This window comes from Condylura cristata, unplaced genomic scaffold (genome assembly GCF_000260355.1).
Source record: "Condylura cristata isolate star-nosed mole 26May11 unplaced genomic scaffold, ConCri1.0 scaffold00034, whole genome shotgun sequence".
Classification (NCBI taxonomy): Eukaryota; Metazoa; Chordata; class Mammalia; order Eulipotyphla; family Talpidae; genus Condylura; species Condylura cristata.
In genome coordinates, this window is record NW_004567135.1 from 9,927,891 (window position 1) to 9,940,691 (window position 12,801).

General features: G+C 38.3%; 1 protein-coding gene across 14 annotated transcripts in view; it reads right to left on the reverse strand.

Annotated features, from left to right (window-relative positions):
- Positions 1–12,801, reverse strand: part of ERC1 (ELKS/RAB6-interacting/CAST family member 1) — a 302,503-nt gene that overhangs the window by 46,653 nt on the left and 243,049 nt on the right. For 8 of the 14 annotated variants that reach the window (XM_012732452.1, XM_012732450.1, XM_004692830.2 and 5 more), the window contains one exon: positions 7,936–8,034. In XM_012732452.1, the coding sequence (XP_012587906.1) occupies positions 7,936–8,034 (99 nt within the window). Of the gene's footprint in view, positions 1–6,400; positions 6,468–7,935; positions 8,035–12,801 lie in introns of all 14 variants that reach the window. The other 6 variants (XM_004692833.1, XM_004692831.1, XM_012732455.1 and 3 more) reach the window with 1 other exon arrangement.

Genomic DNA, 12,801 nt, shown 5'->3' on the forward strand with positions numbered 1-12,801 from the left:
TGCCACGCCAGACAGGTCACCTCCTGGGTTGGGGATCGAACTCTGCAGCCAGCTTGCAGTGCTGTGTCCTAACCTGTTGCACCACTAGGGAGGGCCCAGTAATGGATTATTATTACAGAGACAAGAGATGACAATCGTTGGGGATGTGGCAGAACTAGAACACTTGTACAGGCAGGAATGTAAACTGGTGTAGTGATGGAAAACGAAGGTGGCGTCTCAAAAAATTAAAATAGAGCTCTAGTTAATATAATAAGCAAAGAAAAGAAAAGACAAACTGGGAAGAATTAAAAGTGTCTTTGTTAGAAGATGTTATTGTCTAGTATAAAACCCAAATGAATGAACAAAAAAATGTCCTGGAACTAATAAGCAATTTTGCCAGTTTATAGGACACAATACAACATTTATCTATAAACGCCCAATTGCTTTCCTAATACCAAGAATGACCAAGTGGAATGTGAAATTAAAAGCAGAATGAGGCGGAACAATAAATAAAAGGAGAGAGGGTGGAAAATTGGGAAGTGGCAGCTCAATGGTATATGGTAAAGCGATACGGGTGCCCTGGAGCTAGGTTTGGTGTGGTGATGTACATCTGAGGAGCTATGAACCCATTCCCTCGAATCATATATGGTGCTATATACCAATACTACCTCAATGTTAAATTCTTAATGAAAAACTAACAGCATTAACAGAAGTTTTGAAAAAAATGGAGAGATACTCTATGTTCCTAGAGGAAGACTCAATATTGCCAAGACATCATTTCTTCCCAACATGACCTCTGATTCAATGCAATCCCAATCAAAATCCTAGCAAGTTATTTTCTAGATATCAACAAACTGACTCTAAAATTTGTATAGGGAAGCAAAAGATCTACACTGGGCAACAAACATTGAAGAACAAGCCTGAAGGGCAGATAGTAGTCAACTTCAAGACTTAAAAAGCTACAGAAATCATGGTAGTGGTATAACGACAAAAGAACAGACATCCAAATCAGTGGAACATAACAGAGAGAAACAAGCCCATACAAATAGAGTTAACTGATCTTCAACAAGAAGCATACAATGGAGCAAAGACAGTCTTTTCAGCAAGTGCTGCTGGAATGATTGGAACAAACCTCACACTCCTCAGAAAAACCAGCTCAAAATGGCTCACAGACCTAGATGTAAATTGCAGTTACAATATAACACTTCTAGAAGACAACAGTCTTCTCCCCAACAACAAATTCTGGAATATAGGAGTAATGCAGATGACCTTGGGAATGGTGATGAATTTTTCTCTACACTAAAAGCATGATTCATGAAGGAAATAACTGGTAAGTTGAACTTCACTGGAATTAAAAATTATAAAGCTCAATTATATAAGTGTTTTTGTGACACACACATATTTGTACCTTTCCTATTTGAATTTTGGGTACCCTATACTAAATCAGAAGTGAGGATGGGACAGGACCAAGGGTAAACAAAATGCCAATGACACCCTGTTTTAATTGGGTGGTTTCCCTACCGATCCTGATCTATCACAGTCTCATTTGTAGCTTTCCTGCAAGCTAGTTCCTGTCTCTCATCCACTTTTCCAAACTGCCAAGATCTAATTCTTAGCTCTTCCTAATCTCTTAATCCTTGCTAGAATTGCCACTGATTGTATTTATTAAACACCAAGAACAAAAGCTCAATGAAATTGTGTCAGAAATCTATTTAGCTTTCTTTAATAAATGAACTTCTAAACAGGTATAGACAATTTTGTTTTTTCTACACAAAGAATTTTATAAACACAGTTTTAGGAGGAATGTGAAAATTCAACATAAAACTAAGAGATAAGAAAGTGTTCTGCCCATAGTAGTGTTTAATACACAGACCTCTTCTCATTCCTGCAACTAGGGTTATCTTGCTTCTTGAATTCTACTGCTTTTTCCATGCTTTTCAGGAAAGCAGTATCATGTTAAAATCTCACATTCTGAAAATACAAGATCAAATTCTTCCCTGTTACATAAAACACCAGTCTTGATATTGGTCCAAAGTATCTAGATAACTGATCCAAAAAATAACTTGGATCATACTGACAAAAATATTCCAATCCACTATCCCATTCAATTTTGAAAGATGAGTTAGCACATATTTTGTACAAATATATTCTCTAGAAATTTAAGATACCTTTCATTTTAAATATAATACTAATGAATAAAATAATGTCAGGATGTGTATCCAACTAGGGCAGGTAAATGGAGGGGCGAAGTGCGTGTACGTGCGTGCACACACTCACAGGCTTAAAAAGTCTGTGTTAACATTTACATCACCTCTGAGGTCTCTAACATGATGGTCCAAACCCTGTTTTGGGATGCTACAGCTCATGGTGTGTGGATTTATACCAAGAGAAAGCCCGTTGGCAGGTACACTCCTTACTTGACGGGTCTGGCATCAATTTACACAAACTGCTTTCACAGTGTGATGTTCAGAAAGGGCACACGGCCATGGTACCCCCTGCACCAGGCTCTTCATGGCTATGGACTGCAGGTCACAAGGAACAAAGCTCGTAGTAGCCACGAAAGGAAAGGCTCCTGATTTACACTCATCTCCCTTTTATTTAGCACAAAATTACAGAAGCCAGATTCTATGACACCCCTTTCACTTGTCAACATCTCTCTAAGGTCTTCTGTGAGATGACACCTTCCTTTCCAAACTTCTCCCTCTCTACACTCCCTTTTCTTATACCAGTAAATGCTGTTATTACACACTATATAGGCTTGGCTTCAATGCGAACTTTACTGTTTCTTTTCTGGACTTCAGGAATGCAGAAGTTAACTGATTCAATCTACAGTTACTGAGGGCCTAGTCTAGACTTGGCCTCATTCTAGATGAGGGGGTACAAAAGTAAACATGATGAAGTCCCTCTCCTCAAGTGGCCTACATTTTACTGTAGTAAAAAAAAAAAAAAAAGAAAACTCAAGACTCATGGGACAGAAAGTGGCAGATACATTCGCACCAATTTTCTATAGGACAAGGGGAGAGAGAAGTGACCATGTCACTTTTCCCCAGTGGAGGTGACACATGTTTCAATCTGTGCTTTAAGAGGGCTGCTTGATAGCAAATTATTTCAAAGAAAGTTTCAACGACAAATTTATATTAGAGGGAATTTCATTCGAAAATATAAGATATTTTTCCCAAGGGAAAACATGATAAACATATAGGAGATAAAAGTTTTGTTGATGAAAAGTGAAATCAGTCATCACTTTGCCTTCAGTATCTTTTTCTGTTAGTTATTGGTGCCGTTTTCCAGGCCACAGAAATGTTGTGGCCAGTAGAGTCACAACTTACAAGTTTTTTTTTTTTTTTTGGGGGGGTACACTTACCAATAGAAGGAAGGACACGCATAAAATGCTATCAACAGTAACAGTAACTAACATTTACTTCCCACTGTTGGGTCTAAGGAACAGTGACAAGCAAAACAACAGCACAGAGCATTTGCCGGGAGGATGCACTTCCCAAGCATCTTGCATATTAACTCATTAAACTTACTGACCACCTATGAAGTAGGGCACGAATAAAGTGCCATTTTTATGAGGAACTGGGGTTCAGAGATTGTGTCTTTCCCAAAGCCACAGGGTAGGTGAAGGGTTTAAGGCTATGCAGTCCAGTTCCAGGTTTCATGTCGCTCATAACTCACTGGCTCTCAGCAGCCTCCATTTGGACAACTTCAAAAAGAGGTTAAATACCTTGCCCCAAACATAAACTAGTAAGTGTTGTGCTAGGTTACAATATAGGCATTCTGCTTTTACGTCCAGACCCTCAACCACTATGCCCTACCACTTCATGAAATGACCCAAACCTCTTTCAGCTCTAAACTTTTTCTTTCTTTTCAGTAGTTTATTTTTCCATCTTTTGTGCATTTTTCCATCTCCCTTGGGCTTTCCATCACCAAATCACCCGTGTGCCATCACCAAAGTCCAGTGCATTTCCCTCCCCCCACTGTTTTTGATTTCATTCTCCACTCCACCCTCATAAATGTCTGTTATATAATGATTCATTATTATTATTATTATTTTCTTGCCTCATCTACTATACTCCTGCTATGAGTGATACCAGTTGGTATTTTTCCTTTTCTTTCTGGCACATTTTACTAAGCACGATCTTTTCCAGCTCCATCCATGTTGCTGCAAAAGACATGTGGTTTTTTTTTTTTTTTTGGTTGCTGAGTAATATTCCATTGTGTATATGTAACCACATCTTTTAACCCAGTCATCCACTTTTGGGCATTTGGGTTGTTTCCATGTCTTTCCAATTGTAAATAATGCAGCAATAAACATGGGGGTACAGGTGTCTTTTTGTATCAGTGTTTTTGTGTCTTTTGGGTAGATATGTAAGAGTGGGATTGCTGGGTCATATGGAAGCTCCATATTTGAGGAACCTCCAAACAGTTTTCCATAGTGGTTGTTCTAGTTTGCATTCCCACCAGCAGTGCAGGAGTCAGCTCTAAACTTTTATGATTTTCTTCTCATCCAGTACTGATTCTATCTAGGAAGTATACATAGTGTTTTATGAAATGTTTGATATGCAAAACAGTATTTATGGTTTTACATTTGACAATGTATTGATAATTCATCAATTTCAAAAGTCTGAAATCCAGTTAATAAAATCTATGTAGTATGTAGAATGAGCAAGGAAACAAGTGAAAGAGATGAGTGAGCAAGTCAAGATTTGCATGACCCATTAGGGGTCGCTCATGCATTTCTTTAGGTAAAATACTTATGGCATTATGATGTCTATAGCATACTTTAGAAAATTTGAAATATCGTATTACAGAAGGTCCAGCTACGATCAGCAACTGTAACTGCACTGTGCTAAACAACAATATTTTAATATAGTAAATGGGAAAAAACAAAATCAGCAGCATTTGAGTTCTTGTGGTAGTTATTCTATTTTGGGAGAAGAGAAAGGCAAAAGGACACTTCAGGAACCTGTGTGATGGTGCGTTCATTTTTCAGTCTCCTGGTGGAGTTACTTACTGGTCATGTTTCCTAGAACACAAACATCTCCCTCTTGGTTTGCTACCAAAAAGGTATGCAACCAAAATGCAATCCTGCTCATGTATGCAGGGGAGTTACTTCCAGGTAAGCATGCCAAGAAGCTCCCAAAGAGACAAGGTAGGTTCATTTAGGAGGAGGCTGGTGGGCTGCATTCAACTACTGCATGGCCCCTGTACTTTATGATGACAAATAACTATGCTTGTGGGGTGTGGGTAAAGAGGATTAGCATACTCATTTTCTCAGTGGTTAGCTTTGTTTGGCAGGCAATATTCTACTCCAGAGAGCTTTTTGGTTGGTATTGTAAGGTTCACCTTCTTTCACAATCAGGATAAAGTCACTTGGAAAGCTCCCCATCCTGACAGTATATGGCCCTTTCCACAACTTACCTCATCATCCTTCTTGGCAGTGTTTGCCAGTGAGAAGTCTACCCAGGTCCTCATCATTTTAAGAAGTTTTACACCAAGACACAGACTTTTGAGGGAGAACTGACTCCGAAAGAGTGAGATCACTACTAAGCATGGGCAGTGAATCCAGGGAGCACAAGGCCACCAATATGTGTGAACTTATTAATCATAATTATTATTTTCCTAAGAAAAGGATTTCCTTAGTCAAACCTCCAGGGCATCAGATCAAAGGGAGATACTGCCACAGCTGGACTATATTTTCCAGCCAATTGGCCTGGAAAGGAGAATCTAGACAGTGTCCTGGCAACTGTTTAACACAGCAGCAATCTATTAAAGAGAGGAAAAGAATTCTTTAGAATGACTTTTTAAAAAATTTTCTTTTACTTTACATTTCCTTGTTTTTAACAAGTTATGAGTAAGGTCAATCAAGGAGCTGTCTCAGGTAGACCAGTGCAAGGCTTACTAACCCTGAGAGCGCAGAGCATTCTATAGCTACCAACAAGTGGAGGCTTTAGCTCAAAGTACAGGTTTTTGTTTTATTTTTTTAGAAACACAGATTTATAATTAATTATGAAAAATATATCTCAAACATTCTGGCTGAGCATTTGATTTTCTATGCCCATTTTTATCTAAATCACTATACAACTTACCAGGACACTGTAAAAATCATGTCAGTTAGGGTAATTTCTTAATAAAATTTTAACGGGATAAATTTAGTTATATGCCCTGGAAGTTCTCCCAAAAATTATACTGTAAAAGGAAATTATAAAAGTGACTATTAACACACCACAAGAACAAAAGCCACAAAATCCAAACCCCACTATGTCAGAAGCAAAGCAATACACGCAAGATCATGTGAAAATGAGAAAAGAAAGCACACCAAATGATTCATGGATTACTTAGAAACAAGATGTGAGAATGTGTGGGAAAAAAAAAAAGCAAACAAACATTTCTATAGTTAAGGAAAGCTGTTTCTCACCGTTCTGAACAAAATGGCTGAACTAAGAGCATCTGATTGGCTATGCCCATATACCCTCCTCCTCATCCTATGGGGAGAGACGACAAAGGGAACGGTGCCCCAGAGCAGCATGGGAATGAAAAAGAGTTGGTTAGTATTTAAAACAAAGACATAAGCATAATGTAGTAGAAGAAAATGGTCTCTAATTTCTTGACTCTTTTTGTTAGATTTTAATTCCCAACTACCAAAATTAGTTAATAAGTTTGTTATTCCATACTTCCTTTCTTTCAAGATGTGGTCCTGAACCCACGGAAGGGTTTTAGGCAAGATGATCACATTGGAAGCTTTTAGTTTTTGCCTTTCTTTAACCTTTCTCCATTTCTGCTTGCCTCCTTTTACTCCTGGGTATCCACTTCCTCCAATCTATTATTAAAACCTGTTTCAAGGAAAGGATTGAGTGCTCATGTTATATACACTGGCATAAATTTAATTCCAGGGATCAGGAAACAGGAAAAGAAAGCAAAAGGATCTCTTGGCTGGAAAGACTACTGACATCAGTAGGCAGCTCTTATGTTGCCTACAGTAAAGACTGGTATACTTTTCCTCCTGAACTGTAAGGTTTGCCTCAACTTATTTAGTAACTGTTATCATACTATGACCATACCTGAATCTTGGGGAAAAGTGCAAATTGGATATCACTGCTATTTTAATCTGTATGATTTCTTCTCCTTAGACAATGCCACAGCTATCATTCAGTGGGGATATTTAGTGGGGGAGTTCCCCTTGACTCTAGTCATATGGATGTAATTACTTAACTATTATTTTTTTCCCCTTGACTATATATTTTAAGACTGAGTGTGATGGAGATATTGAAATCTGATTTTTGGCAATGGGATATGAGGTAATCTGTCCACCACTCTTCCCCATCTATCATGTTCAAACTCTTGGGAACATTCCCTTTTTCCAAAAACCTTGAGTTGAATATGGTTCCCTTCAGACTCATCAATACCTCTTTTGCATTGATGAGAAGTTAGAGGCAACAATTTTTCTTGAAAATGACATATATTGGAGGGGTTTACCAAGGATATGGGAGTGACAAAACTATGTTTTGATCTTCAAATTTAACAGGTAATGTGCAGAGATTTAAAAATTTGCAATTAAACAACAATTACCTCTATATTAAATTGTGGCTTGCTGAGCTCACAAAGAGACTTACATTTCAAATAAGGTACTGTTTCTTAAATAAGAAAATCAGGACAATTACAAGTTAGTATCACCGAGATTAAATTTTTTAAAACTCAATTGAAGGATTTTTAAAAACTCAACTGAAGGATTTATTATCTGCAAATCTTTTAAATAGTCACTCTTAAAATATTTAGAATCATCTGCCATCTTCCTTAGAGAAATTCAATCTGAGTTGAAAGAGTGAAGGGGTTTTAAGGAACTGATTACTTCTATTTTTCTAACTTAGACTGCAGAATCTGTAACATGTTAGTACAAAATACATCAAAATAGCAGCATACTGACTTTTATAAGACATTCAGGAGTAGTCTTACCTGATCTGGGGAGGGCTTATGATTGGTTTGATTGGAATGGGAGGATTTGAAATGGTCATCCTCATAGTTGTCGGCCATTAGCTTCATTCGATTTTGTGTCTAAAAAAGGAAATAATTCATTAAGTTAAATTCAGATAAAATTTTTATGATATAGTGCAAAGTAACACATGCATTAAAAATATTATAACAAAGGCTAAAATTAATCCTTACTGAGGTAAAACCATCATAGGATTTATGAGGATATTGGGAGGGGGGGCGGAAGTTCATGTACTGCAATGGGCTGAACTCTATGCCCACAAAATTTCTTGTTGAAGATCTAACCTTGATTGGGACTGTATTTGGAGATAACTAAGGTGAAATGAGGTCACCTTAGTGTGACTCCTAAGGGTGAGGCCCTAATTAGACCGAATTTTGGCCCTGTAGCAAAAGTCACCCTGTGAGAAAATGGCTTCTGCAAGCCAGGAAGAGTGAGCCCTCCCCGGCAACAAATTCAGTTAGCACCTTGGCTTCAGACCTTCCCAGCCTCTGGAATTGTGAAGAAACTAGTTTCTGTTGCTCAGTGTACCCAGTCTAATGATGTCCTGTCAAGGCAGCGTGCACAGACTAAAAAAGGTATCAACTGATACAGGTGCTAGGACGGGTGCGGAGAGGGGTAATCTCCCCAAATTAAGCACTTTGTGTAGCATTTACTTTTATTTTTTTCTTTAAATAAAGTCTGGAGTGGCACTGGCAAAGGGCAGGAGGTAGATAGGGCTGGAGCAAGGTGAGGTCAGGCACCCTGACATGCTGTGCAGTCCCCGAGCTGGCCAGGAGCTAACCGCAGCCAGTCCAAGGCACACACAGGTCACCAGGCATGTTCTCCCTCTTCCCAGGTGGGGAGTGGCGGGCCCAGGTGCTGGTGATTCCGGTAGCATGGGCTGCAGGGGCACAGAGGCACCAAGGGAGCTACGAAGCCCCTAAAGCGGAGGGGTGGGTCATCTCTCCGACTATCAGAAGAGATCTAGAGCTGGAGACAGGTGTGGACAGGCTCCTGAAGACCGAGTGACCACATCCCACTGCCATAGACAAGAAGCTATGTGGTAACTGTTACAAGCCCACTGGCGCCTCCATCTCTGGCATGATGGACAAGATCAGGGTGTGCAAACGTTGAGCACACCCAGAAGAGGGAAGGGCCCTTGACCCAGGTGGACTTCACAGTAAACAGCAATACTGTTAATTGTGTACCCCCAAGGCGAGGTCCCATGCTATGAGCAGGGTTCCCCAGGCCACTGGCCCAGCTGCCTCTTCCCTGCCCCCTAGCTTTTCATTTTGAGATTAAAAAAAAAAAAGCTATCAAACTCATGAGACTTAAAAAATAATAACTGATCCAAAGAATAGGACTCTGCAATTATTTTTTCATTTTATGATATACAGAACCCATCTTCCTGTATTATTACAAGAACTACACAACCTTTTAAACAACAATTTACACTTTTTAGATGCTACATAACAGAGACCATAAACCCTTGGGGGAAAAGTTCTGTGTAAATTAAGTTATTATATACCTAGGAAGTACAAGGGAAGCAACAGAAAGACTACTATAATTTACAATGTAAACTTCAATAAGGTGATCAGAAAGAAGCTACACAAAAAAATTCAATAGCTTTCCTATAACCCATCAATAAACAATTCAAAAAATAAGTTAAAGATTCTGAATTGTTATTTTCACAGTGGCTAGGAGAGAATCACTGTCCCATTGTCTTTTCTCCATGTTAACCCAAGAGGAAACTGACTTGGTGATTCCATGTGACTGGTTAATTTAAGCCCTGAATCATCAATCAGTCTCAATCTCTCAATCTCTCTCTCTCTCACACACACACACACTAAACATTTTAATGAATCTACTTTGCAGAGTAAATAATTTAGAAAATGCAGAGTACACTAAATTATAATGAAAGCAAAAAGTGCTGCACTAGTAAAAGATTGTTCAAAACATTGTATTTTAAAAGCATTAAACACAGTAAAACTTAATATCTTAACATAGCAAATGTTCACTAAAGATACCTTGAAAAATAAAGTCATCTGCAAATTGCTTTAAGCAGCGATAATCACTATTAACACTTAGGTGTATCCAGTCCACCTCTTCCCTATGACATACAATAAAAGTACATGCCTTTTATTCTCTAGTTCTATTACATTGTAGTGTTAAAAAAATACCTTAAAAGAGTATACATGTGGCCCTCCCTGGTGGCAGAGCGGGTTAAAGCACAGCACTGAGAATCTAAGGCCGCTTCCACATGAGTTCGATTCCCGCCTGCCCTGGAGGTGACCACATGGCGTGGCAGACCTCTCCTGACCCGCCTGCTGCTCCCCTCAGCAGTGTACTTCATCGATCTGCCTGTTCTGCTCCCCACTCTGTCTCTGGTGAAGCCTCTCACCGCCCCTGTCTCTGGCCTGTACCCCAGTTCTGTATGCACAAATAAATAAATCTTTAAAAAAAAAAAAAGAGTATACAGTGTGATATCTGGTATAACATGCTTTCCTTCTCCACCAATTTTATTTTATCAAAGTTGATTGGTAAATTAATAATAATTTGTCTACAAAGTTTCAGTTTTCTTTATTCACATTATGTTCCATGAGCAAGAGCTTTAGAACCAAGTGCTAGTGTCTTTCTCTCTTATCAGCTATCTAACCTGAAACAAGCTACTAAAATGCTCTGAGTCTCAGATTTTTCACTTTATAAGTGATCATAAAAATTCTTTTCTCCTCAAAAGGAGGATTAACAAGATAACACAAGCACTTAGAAGGTACCTGGTATAAAATCAATACGCAACCCATTTTAACTATCATCATGATGAACATACTTTTTTATGTCATTAAGTATTATAAAATCTGGCTGCACAGAACTCAGCTGAATGGATGCTTAAAGAGTCACACATTGTTGGGCATTTAGATTCTTTACATTTTCATCTAAACGTGGACATTTCTAAACTGGTTCCTCCCTGCAGAATGTAACAAAGAATATACTTAACAATAAATTGTGATGCCACCTTCTCTTTTCTACAATGCCTGACAATGACTTTTTGACCTATCTATGCAGAGTAATTTTCTGATACCACGTTGATACTGCGTAACAAATGGGAAGTGCTCTGCAAAGCAGCTCTTGAGAAAGGAGGAAAGCAGGGAGAAAAGGCAATGGGACATACTCATAAAGTAGGCAAAACATCTATGGCTGTCATTCATTTGGCTAAGAAATTTTTCCATGTGGACTTTCATAGGAAAGTGTGGGAACAGCTAGTTGTTTTCTTAGAACATGAGATACAATCTTTAATACCTGATAATGAACATAAGTTAAAAATATAAAAAGTACTAGTAAGGCACATACAAATCCACTTTCAAGGCAGAATGTACTTCAAGTACTTCTTAGGAACGAGTATGCAAGCTTCTGTAAGGAAGTGATCACAGAAGACAGAAAAGACCAAAGACTATTTATATGACCCACATAAGTGAATGAAGAAATAGTCATAAGAACTTTCTCCATTTGTAAAAACATGGAGATTATCAAGTCACATGCTGAGGCCTTGCTTTGGCAATGTGGCCTAAAGTCTGTTACCTTCAGAGTCAGGTGGCTCAGCATTGAACATGACAGCTCACGCAAGCTGTTATGCAGATCTTATAAACAACTGCTCTCAGAGCTCTTACACTGCACTCTTAAGAAGGAGAATTAAAAGGATAAGTCCTTCATGTTTTACTGTCATGGAAAGTGCTTTACATCCAAGTATTTTCTCTCTTAAACCATGCTGCGTGCATGTGAAGAACAGCTGAACTTCGTTGATCCCAAACATAATGAATAAACTTGCTTGTGGGAAGGAATAGGGGAAGAAAGGAAAGAAGAAACTTGTATTCTAGAAATCAACAAATAAGGACCAAGGTCTCAGAACATTTACTGTGGAATTCTGTCTATTCTGGCTATTTAGGTGGCTGCATATCAGTTAACAGTTTATAGATACAGAAGGCCACGAAAATGAGATGTGACACTAAATTTCTTCACATTTAATTAAAAAGACAGATGCTGGTTTTGCATCTTAATTGGCATTAAATACATTTTCTCAAGGACAGTGGCAACTGCAGGTACCAATTACAATGCACCCAACCCAGCAATTCAGTGTAGCAAAATAAAGCTCTAGCATCCTCCCTTCAAATAAAAGACCCCTTCTTTGTTAAATGCACAAATTAAGTTTAAATTATGTGATGCATTTTATTAAAATATTTTTTTGGTTTCCTGTCCTAGCCTGGTCTAGAAATAGCTAAGCAGGCAGAGGGGTGATCTTCAAGAATTCTAAGTACTTTAAATGGATACACACACACACATACATAAACACATGGAGGGAAAAATGCAAGATAACAGGAATAAAAATACTTCGAGTTATGGGGGAATTTTATATTTACTTTTCATAAAATCATGATCCATGTGTGGGAAAGGAAAGAATGGAACTGACTCAAAATACAAGCTAACTATAAATTGTACACTCATGCGCACGTACGCTGAAGTATCTTTAAATAAACCCAAGGGATATGAAGCATTTGGAGTCTTACTGGAAACCATTCAGCAACTGACACAAGGCCAAACTCTGCAATATCACCTTTTCTTCCTGTTCTATGAGAATTCATTACAGAAGGATTCCCTATGTATATGTGCTTGCACAAACTTTTATATGTGGTTGGATTATTAAAACTGGCATGCAATACCAGTTAAATTAAAACCAAGAATGCAATAACCAGTGCATTCTTGGTGTCATCTCTATTCTCCAAAGTTACTTCTTTTTTGCAAAGGGGATTTTAGTATTTTGTGTTGGGGAGGGGAAGAAAGAAAACTGACATTTATTA